Source organism: Haliaeetus albicilla, chromosome Z (assembly GCF_947461875.1).
Source record: "Haliaeetus albicilla chromosome Z, bHalAlb1.1, whole genome shotgun sequence".
NCBI lineage: Eukaryota > Metazoa > Chordata > Aves > Accipitriformes > Accipitridae > Haliaeetus > Haliaeetus albicilla.
The window spans coordinates 27,806,996-27,830,300 of record NC_091516.1 but is presented as its reverse complement, the minus strand read 5'-3'; the positions used below and the strand labels follow the sequence as shown (position 1 = coordinate 27,830,300).

General features: G+C 38.8%; 1 protein-coding gene across 1 annotated transcript in view; it reads right to left on the bottom strand.

Annotated features, from left to right (window-relative positions):
* TRPM3 (transient receptor potential cation channel subfamily M member 3) overlaps positions 1–22,673 on the bottom strand; it is a 463,193-nt gene extending 440,520 nt beyond the window's left edge. Inside the window, exon 1 of the mRNA XM_069777358.1 lies at positions 22,542–22,673. Within this exon, the coding sequence (XP_069633459.1) occupies positions 22,542–22,565 (24 nt within the window). The 5' untranslated portion in view covers positions 22,566–22,673. The remainder of the gene's footprint in view (positions 1–22,541) is intronic.
* Positions 22,674–23,305: the final 632 nt, after the last annotated feature.

The window sequence follows — 23,305 nt, the reverse complement described above, 5'->3', positions numbered from 1 at the left end:
ATTTCTGCTAAGACTGTTGTTTATCTTATGCAAAACACAGGCAGCAAATTCAGAACAAAACAAAGAATTGCTCAACTTGGAATTTAGCCTATTTTTTACAGAAATGTTAAATTGAATATTCATTTCAAGGCACATTTAGCACTTGGTAATACAGCATAAAGAGAACATTTGATGACACAACATATTTGTGCCTAGACCGTGAAACTTGCCTGTAACGTGAGAAGTGAACAATGTTTTGTAAAGTTACTCTACAGAGAAAGCACAGATGCTCATTCTGCCTTCAGGAGAGGGGCCCTAACAGTTCAAGATATATAAAGGTTTGGAAGCAAGGTTCCTCTTGGGACCCATGGTATCAAAATATCAAGTGCTTAAGAAACACCATGTCATTCTCACAATATTTATGCTTTTGTTAAAAATATGCAACTGTCAATTAATGGAGACAAATAAAGAAATCAATATAGCAAGTGATGAAACAAAGACGACACTGATAAAAGCATTCCATTAGCAGTTATAAAGACCTGGTTACAAAGATCTGCTAAGTACCCTGGTCTGCATCACAGGTCCAGCTATATTGTTGGATACAGCTGTCAGTGACTTTTCTTCACCCACGTAAAACTTGAAGAGAATGAGGGAAGTTACAGTTTCAAAAACTGCACTTACTTTGAGAACTACAATTTATCTTTACACAGTCATTTTATTAAATCACATTTTCACAATCCAGCATGAATGACAATGCTAGCCTTAAAAAAATGACTTTGTGCTAATACAAGTCCACAGTATTTAGCCCTTCAGTCACCAAGTAAGGCACAACAGTATAGTTAGAATAATCTCAGTACTGTTACATGACTTTAAAAACTTAGGTCAGTATTTTAAAATGGAGTGGTTTCCCTCAGCATATATTTTAATGTCTCCTTATTGTTCACTAAAAACCAGGTATACTAGTTTAGCATATGCCCAACATGAAAGATGGAAAAAAAATAGCTTCTGCATCTGTCAGGAGTAGTTTTCATCCTACTGCTACATGCAATCTTTCAATTAATTCTTCTCAATTAAAAAATTATAGCAAACTAGGACATTCCTGTGCAAGTTTATCTCTTTTGCTTTTACACCCCACTATAGTAATTACATATTAGTAAATGTATGCAAAGTTTGGGGACACGTATTAGCCTTAAACAAGTGACAACACTGGACTCCATCCTGTGGCAATTTTGGATTGCTGAAGTATTTGTGACTTAAATTGCGAGTAAAGGAGCTTCATTGACTATACGGTTGGCTGTCAGGGATAAAACACTGAAACACTGAGGGGAATAGAAGGGATGTCAAGATAAATCCATTCAGATCAGAAAAAATTGAGTCCTTGCTCTGATTTTCCATCTCCATTTCCCTGTTAGACTATTAATGCCTCAAATCATAACTAATTCACTGATCTGTTCTCTCTATAGGAATCCGTCATACAAACGTTTGAATAGCAGGGGATGAACCCCACACACACAGAAAACAATTTGCAAGTAAAGAAGAAAAGCTTCCAGGGAAAGAGAAAAGGACAATATTTTTTAGTTAATTTATCAGATTTTCCTGTACAGTGAACAGCAGCTCAGTGACCTCTGAAATGCCCTTTTTATTTATTTAAGGAAAGAGTATAGGCATTCAGTGCAAAAGTTCTGGAAAGCTTGGTAAACCTGTAAGATTTTTTTCCTCACTTTTCTTTATTTCTAAAAGATAATTCCTTGTGAGAGCCACCATGCTGCCCTTTTTCACAGAAAACCTCCTAACACTGATGGGTCCGCAGCTTGAATGACATCTATGTTTATCTGATAGACAGAACTGGTCTGTCTCACCCACAAAAGTTAGTAATTGCCCTTTGTAGATAAAATCATCATAATCTTTATCCATCACTGTAGGTTTGCCTTAATTCTTCTAGCCCCTCTGCCAGACTTAAGGCCAAGATAGAATGGCAGTGACCCCAGAACTGCTTCATCTTGCTACCATGCATCAGTCCTTACAGAAAAGAAGCTGTGAAGAGGATCAATATTGAAATGGTCCAGCCAGCATTAGCCATTAAATTTATATAAGAGGAATTTAGTGATCTTTTAATCTAATTTTTACTTCTGACACCTGGCAATTGGGAGCTTAATAATTTATGTATTATTCACATACATAAAGACTATGACTTTTATTGAGTTGAACATCATAATACTTTCTTCCAAATAAAATTAAGATCTTAATGCAGCAAAGCACTTGGACCCATATTGAACTTCAAAGTCAGGAGAACTGCCAGTGATTTTTGTTGAAGCTACATGTTTACTTCAGGAAGTGCTGCTGAATACATAAGTACTGCCACAGGAATTATGTAAGTGCCAGTTATTAAAGGTTTGATTTTCACATCACCAACATTTTAGATAAGCAAGCTAGTCCTCTACAGTGCATTCTGTAATAGGGTTATTAGATACAGTCCCAGAATACAAAAATTATTTGCTGGGCATGAATGAGTTTACCTCTGGAGTATATACATGTGTAAACTATATAAACTATATTCATGTGTATAAACTATATACATGTGTAAACAGATAAGCACTTAAACCCTTACAAACTTTTGCAAAATAGAACCACTAACATTACTGTATTAATTCCTCTGCTTATAGCACTTTGAGGGAATTTAACTAATGAGTAGAAGAAAACAGTATTTTATGCACACTTCAAAGTGGGGAAAGGACCTACAGGGGCTGTTTCCAATTAATGTCCTATATGTAGGCCTTAAACTATGAAGAGTTAACACTGCAGTCAAAAGTTGTTACTCTTTCAACACAGTTACAAGTAAAAAGATTTTTCTTAGTCTTAAGCAAGTAGTTAGAAGATTTTCTTAGGACTGGGATGAAAAATATAACAATGGACTTCTTATGCTTTATCTCATTAGCCTATACAAGATATTTTCCATAACTAGTGATAGACATCTTTTTAACTCCAACTGTAACTTGTGAATTCTGGAAATATTACCAGTTACCATGGTACCCCAAGTTCTTTTAGCAGATTAATTCTTTCCCAGATTTGGTATTGCTATGTCATTTAATGTGATACTCAAAATGACTGATGATTTATATCAACAAAAGAATGATTGCTATCACCTTCTTCTTTTCTACTGAAGTGGCTTTGATTTTACAGCAGACATATATGTTACACTGAAATGCAGATGTATGATTTTTTTACCTATTTTTAAGACATAGACTATAAAAAAGAAAGACAGTTAAGCAAAGTATTCCAGACTTTTTTTTCCAAATACTTCACCTTTTGATGCTGTAGAGGTTTTTAACAGAAATATTAAAGTTGGTATATGAATGCAGTAGGTATGAATGGAAACATCTGCATGTTCACTTGGACACATATATCTTGGTGCTTGCGAGTATGTGCATATGTGAGTGAATGAGCGAGTGCGTGAAGACCATGAAAGAACAAGTGTGAATGCATAAAACCAACTTGCTTAAGGATTTTATAAACAAGTATCACATTTTCCTTCCAAAGGCTTTCACGCTGAGTTATATTGCACTACTTTTCCTGCAACATGTATGCATAAATCTTAAAGATTGGTTGACAATGAGAAAGTATTGCTCAGAGTCCAAAAGTCCCTGGAGCCAGCTGGAGATTTGGATTAGAAGCAGCAAGACAGAGAACACAGAATCTGTGCCACAGTCCTTCACTTTAGAGACTAAAAAAAGAGTTGTCTGTCTTTATGCTGTAACTTACCTCACTCAGCCAAGGAATTTCAGTGTTTAAAATGAGCGGTCCATACCAGTGTAAGGATCTGGTTCAATGTACATACAATGAAGCTGGAGCAAGAGCTTCTGGTAGAGGGTGGAATAATGGAAGCATGGCCACACTTCATAGCAACTCTTTCCTTTTACAGGTATGGAGCTATAATCGTACAGTGTGAGGGTTTTCTTCCAGAGAGTATCAGAGTAAAAAATATAGCAAATAAAAGTTATTATAAACATTCAGATGTTATAAACAGGTGCTGATCATTTAAAGGGATTACAGTGAGGCTGAGTTCTTTTAGGTCTGATCTTGTATTAAGTCTACTGTAACAAGAAGGTCTCTGTGTGTGTGGTGGGGTGGGGGTGGTGTGACAAAATTCAGGAAGACAATGCTATTTTAGCTTAGCTTTGAGAAAATAGTGAGCTTGGTGGGAGGAGGGAAAAGATGGGGACATAAAAGAAAGAAAGGAAGATAAACCAAGAGAAAAAAGAAGACAAGCCAAAAGGATCTTACATGAGACAAGGAGAAAAATGGTATGCCAGAGAAGAGCTGTCATAAAGACATGGTGGGTAGGGGCGAGGAAAATGATCTTTTTTAGACTTTAAGGAGTCTTGTATTCCCCAGAATTCCCATCATAAAAGAAGGGAAGTGAAATGGATATTTGTTCTGAAAGGGATATTAGAGGTTTCTGAAATTATTCATGACCAAAAAGATTGTGTACATACGCATCAATAGATACAAGTGAAAATTAATTAGAGGTATTGCTGATTAATACTGTCTTGCTGGTAGTTTAGTAGCCCTGCACATCCAGTGCATGGCCAGTATACCAGTCCATTGTAATTATAGAGGTTGTGGGGATATACAGGGCATAATTCCTGCAATTTCTTGCCAAAATAAGGAGGAGAGGTTGTGGTCAGGCCATGCCGGCATGCACTGATGCTGGAATACATATAGCAGATGTTATTTTTGAAAAATCCCTTGTTCCAGGGTCATAAGCCTGATTTTAATTTTACTGAATGATCCTTCTAAGTACAAATAAAAATTTACCAAAAAAAGGTATGCATTAATTTGACACCAGGCAAAAAAAAAATCAAAACAGATTCTTAATACTGCATTGATTTGCATAGCTCCCTAACACCTTCTACAGTATTTTTTTAATTAGCCACCTGCTTTTGTTATGCATAACATCTATTTATGATCCTGCAGATGAGCAATTCCAGGAAGTAATGGTAGCATGAAAAGCAAATAGCTTAGTTTGACCTCTTCTGATCCCCAGCACTCCCCATATAACAAATTATGATGATGATCTGAGAGCCTGCTGAAGACCTCAAAAGGTAAAAAAAAAAAACAAACCACAAAAAAACAGGTTATTTTCTGTGAAAACATTTTTTCTATATACGTAAGCAAAACAAAGTCATCCAAACACATTATTTTTCTGGTTGTGGTGCTGCTGCAGCAGACTCAGTATCCAGAAATGCTAAGCTATTTAAAGAGTGTGCATAAAATAGGTTTTGTTTATAACTTTCAGAAAAAAAAAAAATCTAATTCAGACATATTACAGTAATAAATCAAAACCTTTTGACATGCTTCTAGACTAAAGTTCAGGAGATATTTTCCTAGACACATTGGAAAACCTACTTCCTAAATTCTCTGTCAATGTGTCAAGCACTACATAATTCATTTAATGTAAAACCCACAGTCTAGCAATATTTTCTTAACTTAACGGCTCCCACTACATTTTGGAAGTTAAAGAAAAATAATCTAAATTGCTTACACCAAAATTCTCATTTATCTTGAACATGAATATGTTCCATTTTTGTTTTGAAGAAGGAAGTTTTGAAGCGCTTTCCATAAACTTTTCCAAACCGAGAAACCTCTGAAGAGTTATACTGGAAAAAGACAGGGGGAGTGTGTGTAGAAAATTAAAAAAAGAGAGTAGTACATTCTGCATCCCTAGATGTTTTAAACAGAAAGGAACAAGTGAACTGAAGTAGGGACAGAGTCACTGTGCCCCAGTGGGGGGCATGAAGAGGTTTGCACCAAGAACATTTGAACATCATCACTCACAAGAATAACTTTACCAGGAGTCAAGGCCTAACCACAGGAGCAAAAAATGTTTTTTCACTCCAGTGAAAAAGGAAGGTGCCTTGCATCAGAGAAGCCTGGGATCTCAGGTAAAAGAACAGTAAAATAAAAGTACTGAGAACAAGACTGCCATTTCACAAAAAGCAACATGAATGATGTCAATATGGTGGACATGCGGAAGACACTCTATTCATGCAGACTGCAATGATTCCTTGTGTCATCCTTAAGTATGCTGAAGGAGTGATGCAAAAAACTCTGTGCATATTTATTGGTATCAGTTGAAGGTGGCTTACTAATACGAGGCATTTTTTAAAAGTACGTAAACCTGGTTCAAATTGCAAGACATGCAAAAATAGAAAAAAATTAAGACTTTTATCACTAAGTGTTATGGGAGATTTCTGTGTTACTGAACGTACTGGAGATTATATGAACCAAAGTCTATCTGAGCCAATGTTTGTTGTGCAGGCAAAGATATTCCTAAATTGACAAATCTCCAGATGTCTTCCACAGCTGTTCAATGTGCAGAAGGTATGTAGGGATGAAGTACCAGCTGCTCTCAGGAGTGTTAAGATTGGATTTATGAGCTTTTTTAATCATTTCAAGACTGTTGCGTTCCTCCTTGTTCTGCAACAAATACAATCTTTTTCTTTTTATTAGTTAATTCAGTAGAAAATTAACTTCACCAATATAGCGTGAAGACAGTTTACTGACTTCAGTCCAAAAGGAAAGAAAAAAAGTAGGAAGATACACACACAAAAGGAAAATACAGGGTGACAGAGTATTCAAGAAGTTCCGTGTAATATAACCACCCATGCAAAGACTCACACCAGTATTCTCCACAACTAATAAATTTCATATGAAATAAAGACACCAGAAGACATGTATTTTTCGTTTGTGTTTGCACAGATTGATTCCTATTAGAGTCCTGCCTTCTTACTTTTACTGTTTCTGAGATTATCCTTCCCGCGGGTACAGAAAGGGAAAAAAATGAATGATCAAAAGAGCTAAACTAAACAGAAATTGCATACGTATTGGCTTCTTTAGGCTCACAGCTGAAAAAGAAGTGAAAAAAATCCAGCCCTGATGACTTGTGCTATGCTTCTTCTGCAGACCTTGTTTACTGGTGCAAAACGAAGCAGTGTGGCTGCTAAGATTAACTCGCTCTGGTAAATGTGAAAATTTCCCACAACTTTCCCAAAGCCACTTTAGAGGTCAAATGCCACAGTAAGAGGCACCATATCGTGTCTTCTAGTCAGACTAACTTATGGCTTCTCTTTTCAGCAAGTTTAATAAAAAGGATACAATTCCTGCAATCCCTTGCTGGAGCAAAGAGAGGTTGTGGCTAGGACATCCCACACACAAATTTGCTTGTCTGGAAAGGAGGTCATTTACATAGAAGTATTTTGTTGCTTAAACTCTCTGGGACCTATTCTGAAATGACACAGAACAAGCTGCCCGCAAGAACAAATTATGAGATTTTTATGGCCCAGATCTCTTCTAGTCTCACATTTCTGTGACTATAGGAAGTTTTTCCAGTGCAGGGCCTTCATTTCTACATCAGGGGCTGGTTAAGTTAAGCCTCTAGTGGGAGTGAAGGGTGTGACTGACATCAGCAAGGGGCATTCTCTAGGGTAGTAAGAATGGGCCTCAAATGTACAACTTTTCAGGCCAGGCTTAAATTGTACTCAACATGGGAAGTGTCTTGCAATAACTGAGCTATTCTAATTTAAGACATGGGTACTTAATCCTTCTCATTTGGAAGCCTTCAGCACAGCTCCAGTCAATATTTTTTGTTCATTACTCAAATATTTTTTTAGACACATAGAACACAAAATCTCAATTCCTATTTAAATCCTCCAAGATTTTGCATACTTAATGCTTTGGTCTTGTAAGATATCTGCCTTCATTTGCAAGGACTTCAACAGGAAAGGGGGTGAAATAAATCTTGTCTTGATTTAAAGCAGAAAGTAACATTTATGTCATCAGTGCCCTCCGTACCTATCATCCAGGGTTAGGAGCTGGAGGACAGAAATCCTTCCTGGAAGGAACTAAGAGCTTTTACCTATCGAGAAACACAGAAACAAGGGGGAATCTTAGTATGACTAAGATTACCTAAGAAACTCCCTTAGCATCTTCAGGAAAATACAGTATGACAATGCCAATTGCCACAGAGATGAACACCACATTTAAGGAAAAAATCCACTGTGTCTGCTTTGATATTTCCTGGTTGAGAGAAAAGTTTCTCACAGGGTTGCATTGAGTGTTGCTGCCTTCCTTGGTCCACCTTCTGTAGGGGACATTTACACCTGGATCAGCCTTCAGGGGAATGAAACTGTTTCAGGCTGGTTTCTTTCCAAACCGGTTGCTTTTAAAGATTATCTTTCCATGTTGCAAATCTTGAAAATTTAATGACCTTCTGGTGAACTGTTTTCCTCATGGTGGTGCATAAGACATGAAAAGCTACATCCCATCTCTCTTGCCAGTGAGTATCTTTCAGCAAGAAAAAAAAGGCTGAAAAAGATGTGTTGTGGAAAATGAGCAGCAGCTGTACTGAGTTTACTGAGACAGTTCTCCCTCCATTGGCATGAAAACAAGGATGTTGAAAAATGTAGGTAAGATATATTCACTAGCATTAAATGTATATATTGACTTGTCCCACAACATTAAAATTGATTTAGAACATAAAAAATCCAGGTAATTCAAATAGCTGAGCAAATCCTAACCTGAAGAATCCCTTCATCCAAAAAGACAAACTCTGGAAAAAATGACAGTTTTTACAACCCCTCCCCCCAACTTTTCATTAGTAAGAGCTTTACCATAGCAACTACATACAATTATATTTTCTAGAGCTCCAGCACAGATTATTCTCATGCATACAGTCAGACAGGCCCAATCTTATAACTGTTGGAAGACTAAAAAGAAAATTATGTGGCTGATCGCATAACCTTGCATGCAAGTTAAATGTGGATATTACAGTAATTAGGCCAGGAGCAAAAGAATGAAGCAAGGGGTCTAAAAAGGTTGTATTGTAACAGGGTAAACTTGCAGTTTCAGGTGAAGAGAACCATATGTAATACCTAGCTTAAAAGAGTATTCAAAAGACACGAGAATTAAATGATAACTAAGATAACCGTCTTGTACATCGTGACATACACCCAGTGCAGAACTGTGATTTCTTTGCACTCAGAACGCAGAGGGGAAGGATACAGTCAACTGGCAAATTAAAAGTGATATACTACATAGAAAAGGGGAATCACAGCTAGTGCCTTTGGACAAAAAAGTTCAAATGGGTATTTTAGTATCCCTTCAATAAAATGTTGGTTAGTGCGCTGCTGCACAGTTTGAATAGAAGTGAACAATGGTTTAATGTTAGATTTACACAAGGGAGCCCAGAGTTCCAGAACTTAAAAGAGATACTGGCTACTTCACTGAACAACAAAAATGTTATTTGTAAGGCCATTCAGGTAAGAGAGTAGAAGGATGCAATATGTCAATGTCTTTACATGGGAAAAGTTCCCTGCTTTTTTTAAGCAAGATTTTAGTAATTCCCTACCTTTTAAAACCGCAGCAGCAGAAACCAGAATTCACTGGGGAAGGAAATCAAGAAACTGAGTCCCAGTTTACCTCCATGGGGCATGTTCTTAGGCTGAATTTCAGCACATGATCTGTTTGCCATAGTTAATGAAGCTGGCTTCTAGTAAGTGCCTCTATGCCCAGCTACAGAGTATGGTAAATATAAGGCAATTTGATTCAGCTTTAACCTCTCTTACCATGGGCCAGGCTAAGCCCACAAAGAGACTAGGACACACCAGATTGCCTGTAAGCACATACCGGCTGACAGTAACCACAACTCAAATGCCTGACAGCAGCTATGGAGGCACAAATGCCAGGATCAACTCTTTGATGTGAAGCACTGAGGGCCATGACGTATGGCACACGTAGACAGGTGCTTTGAGCTTCAGTGCTGTGTTATAGGGACAGCCAGGACAGGTTTTTTCTAGAGGGCCACCCCAGCATTTCTGGGCTCAGTCAGGCCATTGATGTTATAGCAGCAATTTTCTTTGTCTCTGTGATTCCTAAAGTACGTGACAGTAAATGGAAACCTGTCAACCACAGATCTGCCGGCCTGTCACAGAGGCAAGATGTTCTTCCTTTTCATGCCAGAGGATGCCTCTTCCCCCTCTCCTCACCTCTCCTGGGAAAAGGAGAGGGAACTCTGGTTATTCACTGTTTTGATGAGCAGATTAAACTCTGTGCTAAGTGAGAAGTTAACAAAAATACTGGACCTAAGAAAGACTAGAGCACATAACACACCCACAAGGTTTCTTCCTAAGCAAGGGTGCCTGGAAAGTAAACAATGAATTGGGTCATTAAATAAGAAATAGAACTCTTGCTAACAAAGAGAATAATGATCCAGGAAATATGTGTCAGTGGAAAATGCAAGTCTCTCTCCCCATTATCTCCAATCAGCAGCAAATGGACAGCTCTCAGAAGAAGGGAATAGAAGCAGGAGAGGAGCTACATTAATGACAAACCATCCTAACAAGTCCGGGAGCAGGGAGTCTACATTCTGTAAGTATCTATGGTACAAATGAGTGACATGATATGTATTTGGCAAAAAGGTCTTTAGCTACTGGACACTTTTTTTTTAACCTTTTAAGAATACGTGTAGTTTGATTCTGGGCAGAAAATCACCAATGGGCCAAACCCTTTCCTGTGCTAGAACTTTGGCTACTTGAACCTCTGATTATAATGAACTCATTTTATATATATTTTTCTTTAGTGAGAGGACCCTGGGCAGTACACAGGGTAAGAATTTACTAAAAGGTACCTGACAACTATTTCATCAACTTTTTGCTGTTCCCCACTTCTTTCCTTACTTCATCCTCGAGTACCAAGATTGGGCTCTAAAGATCAACGAAGAGAGTTGAGGGTAGGGCTGCAGGGGGACAGGCAGATCCCCCACAGCCTTTTTCCTTCTCAATTCCAATTCTCAGTGTATGAAATTGCAGCATGGCAGAGCTAAGCTGCACCCACTTGTAGATGCCCCAAAGCTTCATGTCCCCCAGGGAAAAGGGATAAAGTCAGCTCTACCATCTGAAAGTCCTGTTTTCTGTTACACCTTCTCTGCTAAACCCTGTTGCCTGCTTTCTACCAAGGTGAAGGGTGACCAGGTGATGCCCTGCTACCCCAGAGCTCCTAGGTGGTGGATGAGGCAGGTCTCCCTCAGAGCGGGGAATGGGCACTTCCAGCCTGAAAAAAGCTCCCAATAACAGCACACAGCTCTGTTAGGAAAGTACATTTCGACTTCATTTCTATCTCTGCCTCAATTCTAGCATTAGTATAGAGTCATCTAGAAAATAAAAATAAATGTATCATTTTGTCTGTTTCTGTAAGGCAACTGCATGAAGCTTAGTGCTATGAGAAGAAGTGACCCGAAAGACTCTACGCAGGAAAGCAAGGACAGAAGTTGCATTGACTGATCAATGCTGTGTGAGACTGCTGGAGGATGAGGAGCTGGTGAAAGGCTCCAGACATAGCTTTCCTTTCCACATTGGCAGAATAACTCTATAACAAAGTAGGAGAAAACTGAGAAAAAAGTCATCCTATCTATTAGGGAAAATGGTATTTTTGTGGTATCTTCTTCCTGGATTTTGCATGTACTTGGTATTCATATTCTAGGTGGTAGACTTAACAGTTGTTACAGATGATATATAGTGATTTAACACTCCTTTTGTCATTTCAAAATAAGCTGTAGCTATGTAATATTAAATTGGTACTGATTATCACAATGGTTAATGAAACAGATGCCTCTACATAAACCCTTACCTGAATTAAGATCTGTAGATGGATACACCTGTAGATGGATCTACTGGTGCTCTGAACTCCCTCCCATCCCTGGACAATTGCTGTTTCCATGACACCCACATCCTCTCCACTCCTAGGAATTGCTCAGGGAGTCAGACACATTAATGCATTAAGCCTGACCCAGTAACTCATGTGAAACACCACATGCTTTTGGGGTGGTGGTTGCAGGTAGGAGAGAACACCTTTCCCCTTAACATCTGTTTCTACCATTTCAAATCACAAAATCAAGGCAAACATTTCCACCTTTTTTTTCTTCATTTCTGATGTGAAAGAGTCACTTGCAGTTCCCTTCTGCCAGCAGGATATCAGGAAGAGGAAAATTTGACTGCTGGAGCATGCTGCAAGATTGTTGGTTTCATCTGGGCTCTGCAAAAGCAGCAGTAACATTGCTCTATTAACCACCACTATGAGCTTACTGCTGCTTGTTGGGAGCTGAAAAGGAGAAAAGGGGAGGAGAAAACCCCACCCAAACCCACAAGTTCCAGACAAGTTTAACAGATAGCAGCAAGGTATGTAAATATTTTCCAAAGCCATGTCTGTTTTAAAGCAAAAAGAAATTGCACAACTACATTATCTTTTTTATTCATCAGCAGGAGGGCAGAAAACCTGCAATATAAATTACATGCCCTGTGTCAATTTACAAGAAAGTTCTTTATCCCAAAATGCTCAGTTTTGAGAATGTCTAAATTTCTGGTTTGAAAAAAAAGCCATACCAGAAAAGATACAAGTACTTTTTGGTGCATTATGCAGCATAAATTGAGCTTAGGTCCAAACTCTCTTAACCAAACTTCTTTTGGTAATACAACTTGGAAAGCAATCTGCCTGCAAGAGGGCTGTTCAGTAGGAAGATGGAGCAACTTTGACTAAAATCCTAAAAACCTTGTCCAAATGCTACAGCAAATTGTATGAAGGACCAAAGTCTGTCCCTCTTAAACTTAAATCACAGAGTTAAATAAGCCCTCTTGCTGTTCTTTACAATTGCACTCACTGTAGAAGTTATGAAAGAAAATCCCAATACCTACACGAAAAAAGTTTCTTTTAACAGCATTTCCCTGTATGCTATTGTGCTTTACTTACCTACAAGCAATTGAATGCTTACAGTTTAAATCACAGAGCTCGTTGCCATAGAGATTGGGAAATTTAATATGGCTAGGTTTATTATTATTATGATGTAGGTTTATGGCACCACAGCTGAAACTTTCCAGTTTGAATAGTTAGCTCTAATTAAAGCATAGAGTAGCGGATAATACATTGCCTAGCCGTACACTTATTTTTCATCTTCTGTTTTGATTACTAGATTTCGGTCCATTCCAAAGGTGATTTACGTGTTATTGTCATCTACATACTTTGTAGACACACAAGCAGCTATGCTTGCATCATAACACATTAATACTACATCACAATTTGATGTAGTTCACAGAATCCTTAACATTAACAAAGAGAATTAATTGTCTCTTCCCCAAATTCACAAACTCAAAAATGTATGATTTTTAGATCTTCATTTTGCCTGAAGAGGAAATAGCTTAGATTTGTTGAAAGTTGCTCTATTGCATCTGGGATTTGTCTAACAGGTTAATGAGTTACAAAAGGCTTAATGCTCTAAAATCCACTTAGGTGTCTAATTCAGAATGTATGCCAGAGCCTCTGTGACAAGGATTTTATGAAGCTAATAGCAGTATTGCGCCTGCTAGGTTTTTTGGGTTATTACAGGTAAGATGAAGACAGCGCATAGCACAAGCATTTGAAAGAGCCAGCTTTGTTTTATTGAACACATTCTGCTTGAAGACAGAGTTGGTTCCCTGATCATAAAACGGTTTGTACCAGGATATTAAAGAGAAAATATGCAAAAAAATTGTGCACCTCTATATGGAGGCAGAGAGCTGTGGAACTGTGGATAAAGCGTCATTCAGGAAAGCACAGAGATCTCTAAGATAAGGCACTCAGGTAGGAGGGAAAACCCACCTGAGGACATCCTGCACCCTATGAACCCAGCCCTTCCCTCTGCACAGGGGCACAGCTGTAAAGAAGGGGCAGGGCTTGTCCCTGCTCAAAGCAACCTCCAGATCATTGAGTGGGGCTCTCCCAGGGGTCACAGGTGGTGCTCAAGCCACGAGCCACGTCAGCCTGGGCAGAGCAAACACTCCAGCCATGACTGGTGGTGCTGAGCAGAGCAACCCCTTCTTTAGTGATCACATCATAAGAAAATTTACTCAAGAACAATATATTTTGGGAAGGCTTTAATCATACTAGTCTGCATGAGAACTAATAGGAGGACTAACTGAATGAGACCTGTCTGGTCCTTGGGCATCTGGAACACAGGTCTTGGCCAGTTTTGGCAGGAAAGTGGGCTTGGGGAGAGCTAGGTCTCCACAGGCCTAGGAGCAATTTGGCTATGTAGCCAAACCAGTCAGACGTGCAGGTTCAGACACCCCTAGAACTAGTTATCCACTCCTTGGTGGAGTATTCCTCAGTTACAATTTTGTCCCTACTCCCAAGTCACCAAAAATAAAAATTTAGGCTGTTCTACTGCTCTTTGGTTTCAAACTGAAAGGATTGTTTTTAAGGGCTTGATATTGACATTAAAAGAAAAATTCCCAAAGTACAAAATATGAAGAGTTTACAGTACTTCAGTAAGCTAGTGTGACTAACTGAGTTCTGTGTCAGCCCTTCCTGTTTAGGACATTTCCTGTTTAGGAACTGTAAATAATCTTCTCAATATTATCATCCATGCAGTCTTATGTTGGACTGAAGACATCTCAAACTGAAATATGGCTAAACTATTGTAATCAACAGGCTTATATCAGGCCAAAGTCTTTTCCAGGTTGCTCATGTGACCATTTGGAATTAGTAAAATCTTTGATTTAGCAGAATTATCCTGAAGTTGAAGGTTCAGAGCTGTCCAGAACACTGGTAATACTTCATAGACTAGATTTTTTTATACCCTACATTAGAGGTAGGATATAAATGGGTAAGCTGCACAAAATAAGAGTCGTATCAGGACAAAAAGATTTACATGTGTTAGGATATCTAAGAAGCCTGATAACACTTTAAATCAGATTCTCGGAGACGGATTTATTGATCAGATTGCCATTACACACGACGTAAATGCCATCCCATAATCTAATTACAATTATTTGTGATTAAACAGCTGAGCCATAAGATGCTTCTCAAATCTTCAGCAAGTGTGTTTCAATAGCAAGGAACTGTGACGATATTTCTTCTTAATTTGGATAATTTGGAAAAATACGCTGGATGTTGATTTAAACTATAATATGGAAATGGTCAGTAAGCTTAAGTGATTCTACTACGGAATTTATTATTCCTGCCTATTTTGTACAGCAACCAGCATAAGTGGGAAGAAGTAGAGGGCTAAAGAAAAAGGCAAGGGATTTTACAGCCAGACAGAAGGTGCAGGCATTTGCAGCAGAAGGGAGAGAATGAAACTTGGCCTTCCAACCCAAATCACAATTACCTAAGCGTTTGCAGAAGCTGTTGGTACCCAAACAGTGCAGAAGGCTGCCTTGTGTCTCTTTGCCTGGGTCTTGCAGGTCTCACTGTCAGTCTCAATTTTCTTTCTTACCCACCTTCTTACCCACATCCACACAAATGCCTGTCAAAGCCATTTTCCTTACTACAATTTTCACCACATTTTAATTCTTGAATCCCTCCAACAGCACAGGCATCAAAATGTGAACATCTTATTACCAATTCAAATCTTTATTCCATCTTTTCTTATTTTCTACTTATTCCATTTTGTCTCATTTACCCATTTGCCAGCTTTTTCACAAGTATTTCTACGTGATTTTAGATGCTGCACACTAGACATGGAAAGTCTTTCTTGTCAATACTCACAAAGCTCTCTACTGTTAATACAGGTTTTAAAGACACCTACTGAGAAAACTGAAGTGCTATCAAAGAGTAAATAGAAACAGCTTTTTTTTTTTATTTTAAAGTGAATTGCATAAACATTAGCTAACAAAGCTAGTGCTCCATGCAGTATAGAATATGTGATATTCCTACCACCTAACTTTAGAAATCCACATTTAGTGTCTGCTTTGCAAGCCTAGATTCATGCAGTTATTGATCATCTTCATACTCCTTTATCCTTTGAAGGAGAAAAATACCCATATAAAACCATAAAAGTTTAAGGAAGATAAAAAGAAAAAGAATGAGAAGTGCATTGCTTATTCATCTTCAACAACCGGGAAAAGCATGTTTTTAAAGTGAGTAGCATTTAGAACTTAATTGACTGAAAAAAATAGAGGCTATGTTTTGAATGGACTATTTAAAGAAGTCAGTCACCCTTTTGTGCAGTTTTTTAATTTAATAAACCTGAAAATTTTAACATTTTGAAGTGTGCAAACAATTTTTGCCAAAAATATAGATTATATCTGATATAGCAGCTCTGATAATATGCATTATTTCTCTAGTAATGGTTTATTTCAGGGCAACACAGGCATGGTTTTGTTAAGAAAATAAACTATTTACTAAAATGGAATGACAAAAATTTGAATGTTGGAATCAGAACCAATGGCAATGTGGATCCTTTACACTGGGATAGAAGAGAAGTAATTTTTCTTTTGTTTCTAAAGAGGAAACCAGCAAAATTGAAGTGGAGAACAGGAAAGATCTTATTTGACTTAAAAATATTCACAAATATGTATATTTCAGTTTTTCACCTTCTCCTACTATGGGTACAAAATATCTCTAGGACCCTGCTACAAGGGAATGGACAGCATCATGTTGGGTACCCAGAAACTTGTCATCACTGGTGTAAAAACAACAAGCAGCTGATCTGTGTGAGGGGAATGCTTTCCAGAGCATTTTGGCTTTTGTCTTTTTATTCGTGCTTTGACATCTTTCACAGGACAACATTCTCTGATTGTAGGGATGCTTGGAGCGGTTTCAGGTGATGTGATACCAACAGACTAACAAAACTGTACTGTCCATTTCCACAGAGCACAGTGCTTTACAAGGCTTAAATAATTAAAGTCAGGATCCAGAACACAGGAGACAAAACAAGTGCTTGCAAGAAGGGAGGTTTATGGACCACATGGTCATATGGATGGTAGGAAGGATTATTTTATTGCTCTTTTCTTTGAAAGATATATGTAATGACTACCCAAACTGAGAGATCAGTTAGACATGTTACAGGATATGACAAATACGATGTCCAAGCATGACAAGACTAAGACCCATCGTCTGTTTCTTATACCCAGGCTATTTCAGAAAGTGATGTAAAATTGTCCTACTGGGATACCTGGCCAAATACATACTCTCGTGCCATGCCCCAGACTTTATTTAGTCATTTATCAGTAGCTGTTTCCCTGTGTGATCTTTCCACAACGAATTATTGAACAGATTAGCCCTAAATTTGCATATCCACTGTAAGGACATTGATTTTCATTTAACTGGCAGCTTTCTGCTTGGGAATGCTAAAACAAGTAAAAAGGGAGGATCTGGTTTGCCTTTTTATATGACTAGATATAACAATTACTATTCTGAACTTTTTTCCTCCAAACGAAAAGATCTTTTATTAAGGAGAAAAAAACCCCATATTTTCTCTGAAAAACATTCATCTCTTTGCTCACTCATTTAAAGTAGCATGAAAAGCAGCAAAAACATCAAATAAAGCTACATCTAGACATTCAAATTGTACACATTTTTTTGATATTACCTGTGACAGCCATTCTTCTCAAAATGCAACACACCATTCTTTATTCTAGTTGCTGCTTGGCACCCGATTTACATCTCAAGCATATTCTCAGATGAGCATTTCTCTCCCTTAAAGGCTAATAAATAGCAGCTAGTTACTTTTTCAAGCAGAGAAGCAGAGGTTTTATTCCCACACATGTAACACTGCCAGCACATAAACTGCCCAGGTGGTAAAAATCAAGCAATTGCCTCCCCTCAAAATGCTTCTGCCTGTTAAATGAAAGGCCAGCCACACTTTATGAAAGTCCCTTAGTGTTACTGGCAGCTTTCTGAAGGCCCGTGAGAGGATACCTCTGATAAAGTTCCCAGTTCCCAAAAGTTTTCCCTATTACTGAGATACAGGAGAGTCTCCTTGGAGTATGTCCTTGTAACCAGATAAGGAACTAAGCTTTAATAAACCAGTGTTTGTTTTTTTCAGTTGTAAGCATTGGTCATGTCAAAGCATCGCTCAGAGCAGCGAGGAACCACATGTTAGCAAAACTCCTTCTTGTTAGGCTTGCCTGGATGGAGGTGCACTGAACCTTCCTGTCTCAAACTCTTCCTCAGCATCCTCCTTGGCCTCTGCAGTCTTGACGTCTGCAAGACCTTCTCTTGTTTTAATCTTTACTATTACATCCATCACACAAGCCCGCCATTTCCTCAGATCTTTTCAGCCTCTGAAGCCTTTTCCTCTCTCCAGCCCATGGAATTTTTCGAGAGGGGACCACCAGAGGGCAAAGCCAGATCATGAACATCTGAGCTAGCTGTGACTTTGTCCTGCAGCCCAGAGTGCCGTGGAGGTTCAGGGCAAGCCTGGCAGCTCAGCTCCCTGGATGCTCACAGTTCACACGGTACATGTCATGATTTAACTATTTGCAAGCACCAGCCAAAAGAAGCCCTGGCTTCAGGAAAGCCTCAGCATCAGTGGCATCAGGAATCAAAGGCCTGGCAGTGTAATTAGACAACAGCCTCATTAACCTTATAACCTCTTTCGATGCTTGTGGGAATCTTAAACATTTTGCTGTAAGAAATTAAGGAGAACAACATGAGAAAAATGAAAGGAATGACTTGCATGTTAGACACTTCAGTTCTTCATTTTGAACTCATTAAGAGATACTGCACTGTAGAAATCTCATTTATTTAGAGAGGGAAAAGCTTTGCAACTTCATCTCTAGAACCGTTTGCTCTAACTGGCTCTAACTCCTCAAACTTGGATGCAGTCTCCAGTTCAGCAGGACACCATCACCATGTTCATGTAGCATACCTGAAATCATGGTAGAGTAACCATCTGTCACAAGAGAACCCATCCTATTTAAAATGATAGCTAGAGGATGTTTTTTACTTGAAGTTTATCAGAAAAACTTAGCAAATATGCATTTCTTCCATAGAAAGTATCCAGTCCCCAAAATATATTTCAAGCCTTCCATGCACATGATGTTTTAAGGGAAGGTCTCATTTAAGGCAAACCAAAATTCACCTGCATCTGCCTTAGCTTCAGACAAAACACCTGGCCCTGGCCCTCCATGAAGGCTGCTTCCCTTCTGTCTTTCAGACCAGTGTCTTCCAAAGTGTTTATGTTCTCCCCTGTGACTCTGTGTGCTATTCATACTGAAGATAATTAATGATCATACGAAAGCAAATTCATGATCAGCACTACCAATGTAACTCTTGAACTAACTCTGTGAGCACAGTTTTTCTCAAGCATCAATGCCATCAGCAACCAGCCATTTATGGCAAAAGTGAGGAGAAGCTATTGCATGCCATGAAGACTTCACACCTGCCTTTCAAGACAACTAACAACCCCCATGCCACACACACATACCCATCACCACAGCTGGTTTTCAGTTATAATAAACTTTTGCTGACCCAGACACCAGCATATTACATCTCCAGCCTAGGCACTGAGCCAGCCTGTTGGTAGAGCATTTATTTTCCAGTGAGATATGATATGGTATGCACTGGAGATCCATGCAGCAGACCTCATCACAGCACCACCGACCTCTGGAGCACTCCGAAAGCAGGGAGGCAATCCTTTGGCCAGCAGAGCTCAGTGTCAGAAAATGGAGCAGATTGATAACCAGATGGATAGAAAATGGCAGTGTTAACAATCACTGCAAGCAAGTGGGCTGCTATGCCCACAGTCTGGAAAATGATTCATCTGGTACTGATTCAGGAAGGCACCCATCCGTTTGAAATCTGTGAATGGAAAGTGTTGTGATGTCTAATTCACACATGTTTTTTGGCCTGACTGTTCTGAAAACGTGCTTCTTCAGGTACCATGCTGGGTGCTGTCCTGAAGCAGGACCTTCACCCACTGATGTGAGCTGGTGAGCCTGGGACAGCGATGGAGCTGGAGGACACCAACAGAATCAGACTCTAAGAGGCCAAAGCTCTTCGTTCACTCAGTGGAAAGCTACTTCAAAGATGCATGATGCTGAAAACCCTATGCTTCTTTGCTCTTTTTTGCTGGTCACAGGAAGGCTTTTCCAGAGCCACCTAGGGAAACTTCATGCTCCCTGGCCAACCTTGACATTTCAGCTTCTTGGAGAAGAGATGTCATGCAACAACAGTCTTTAAATGGTATTCTCAGACAATATTGTTACAATACCATCGGGGGGGGGCGGGGGGGGGTCCAGGACATACACTTTAAACAACAACAATAGTTTTCAATACGTTTCAGTGTGTATGCATGAAGACTGGGTTGCTAATGTTCAGACTAATGTTGTACTGTACTAGTGATCTTCAAAAATATAGTAGTACAGGTAGTGTGACTACATCTGCTCTTTTTGCGATAAAAAAACAACATGGGGAGCATGTCATTGCACAGCTGAACTATCATCTTCAATGTTTAGAAGCAAAACATGCAAACAATTAGTCCTTTAATCTTTATGATATATGAAATCTTCTAAATTACATTCCTAGCCATTTTAAAATGTACTGATGCCTTTCAGAAAGGAATCTCACCCTTCAGAAGAATTCCTGCTATCGGACAACATTGTTTTTTAATTTTCTCCTCCTTTTTTAGTATTATTTTGTTCTCATGTGAACTTATGTTTATTGTTTTAGTGATACTCTCCTGTTGATTATTGCCCCCTTCACCATTTGTGACATAATAGTTAGTATTGTTGTGGAGAATAATACGGTACTGAGATCAGCAAGAAGAGGACCTTAAAAATCTCCAGATACCTTGAGTTTGTGCAACTCTTTGCATTAAAAGAGGAAAGTACAAAAATATACAAAAAACATATCAAAAGATCTCCACAAGACAACATTATGAAAAGCCAGCAACCTTCAAAGGGTACTTGTATGTTTATAATTGCATGGAGGGAGTGAGATTAGAAAAATAGTTCTCTTCTATCATTTAACTACAAAAAATAAGATGCTTAAAACACACTTTATATATAATTTTAAGGTACTACAGAAGTATGTTTGGGATCCAGAGACTACAAACCATTTCATAGTCCAGTCCTGAGTTCCCCCCAAGTCTTTCTCCCCATATACTTTTCAAAGAGACTTACAGCAGTGTAGCGAACCACATAAACAACACATATTTTTAAGAATCCTTCAGAAGCAGTAACTCTCTCATGCTTTTCACTTGCTGAGGAAATACTCCTGGATGTCTTCAGCTCCCTTGGTACGCTTTATAATGTGAGAGACTCTACATCTCTGCCTCTGACACTGCACACAAGCAAGACAGACCTGGTACTCCCTCCACTTGCTTCTCAAAACATTTGTGCTCTAAAACCTGATATAGAAGTGGGAAAGACCCAGAGAATCTATTTTACATTTCATCTGTCCCTTCTCCCAATAATGAGAATGTTATAATATCCAGCCATCTATAGACAGGTCTTAATGGTGTCAATAAAACAACCTGAATGTCTACAGCGAGCCACAAACCTAAAATGCAGGTCCTCGCCCTCCTGCACCAGAGGACTGTGACGGCAGTTCCATATAATATTTTTTTTCCTCTTGTCCAGCCCCTACTCTGTCCAAAGAAGGCTCCTTCTGCCCCCATCTCTAACGCCACTGTCAAGCAACAGCTCTCAGCACTTACCTCACTCAGCAGTGCCTCTAAACCAAGAGTTCTGTTAAAGTCATAGTATGGAAAGCACAGGAAGCAAGACACACCAAATCGCAGTCTATCTTTTAAGAAGTACTAAGATCGCTTACCATAGTTGGAAACCCTTTCAATTAGTCATACATGAATATGTTACATTTAAAATACATTTCACAGAGCAAGAAAATGTCTATGATTTTATCACCTAAATTACATAAAAATAATTATTGCACATAAAACAAATTAGTGTCTTTAGTCTATTAAACTGTGAGGTCCAAAGTAGTAACAAAGCAAAACCCCAAATGAAAACATCTCACTCATATCCAAAACCAATATCACTTGTTCAAAGTTCTCAACAGAGTTAAGTATCAGCCCTCAAAAGGCATTTGCATATTGCTTACAGAACAGGGTGCAGAAGCAAGCTGTCATTTTGTCTAGTGGATACTTCCTATACCATACGACAAATGTTACTGAAAAAGTAGAAAAATTCTACACGTAACAAAGACCAAAATGGTGCGCACTCTGTGTATACACTCTGTGTACATAAATTAAACATTCAACAATCAGGATAGAGAAGGCAAGACACTAATGTTCTTTCATAGCTTAAAAAAATGTAACTTTTGTTTATTTTGTATTTATTATTTAAGCATTATGAATTAATTAACAAAGTTATATTACATTAAACTGTGGTAGTTTCAAACTTCATCTTTTTCCTTCCTTGGACAGTGTCAATTTATTTAAGAGATTTGAAACCTTTCTGCATTCATCATTTTGTTTGTCTTTCCTGGAACAACAAATCTGGAAACAGCTTATCACTGTAAGATACATCTCCGGTACCCTGATGCTGCATCAGCCAGGAAGATTGATATTTTCAGGCAGTTGTGGCTTTGCAGTCATTCTACTCCACAGCGCACCTGATCTCAAAGTGAGCTATTAAAGTAAATTTCCTTTCCAGAATTTCCCAGCCATGACAGCCTCCACAGACTTAGGAAAGAACAATCCCAATATCTGAAATTAACTTTTTAAAAAAATCGCCACCAACAAAAGTCTTACTTCATTTCAATACATTTAAATAGAATGGGAAACTCACCAAATTCACCTGTTTATTCTTCATTTGGGCAGCCAACTCTCTGCAGATGAACTGCTATGAATCCAGCTGCCTTTCCCTCATTCTGGGAGATGTAGCAGATGCAGCAGGTTCAAGTCTATCAGCAGAGTGCAACACTGGTGCATTTCTACAGCAGGGAGGCGGAAAAAGCAGGGGTGGAGGGAGAAGAGTCAGCCCTCACAGCAGTTTAAGAGTTCTTGCATGTTGTTATTGCCGCAGGTTCCTGTGACTGGCTTTAGCTGATCTCCTCTCCTCTGACATTGCTGCCTGTTGAGCTGGGGAGCACAAAGGAAGACTAATCACTGTACACCTCATGCTGTCTCCTGCAGTAAGCCCTGGTGTTTTTTCAACTGCGGAGGCAATCGATACCTGGGGAGGAAAGAAGTTTTGCCACCTGTCACCTGAGATAAAATGATCAATTTCCTAATTCTAGTACTAATGCTGGATTCAAAGCCAAGTGATAATTATCCCAGCTGGTTCTTAAAACAATCTATGAATGACACTGATCGTGATTACTAAAGCTGGTGTGAAAGGCATTGTGGCACATGGGTTCTTTGGGTCTATTTATAGATTATTTTTCTGCTGTTTATGGAGTCATATTGAATTCAGGAAGGGATTGGAGTTTTCCCTTGTGAGAAAGGCTTCCCCTTTTCCTACTAGGTATCATTACTTGCTAGATGCATAAATTGGCAAACCTTTCACGCTAATGGCAAACTACAATAAAACAGTTGGTGGTTACTTAACAA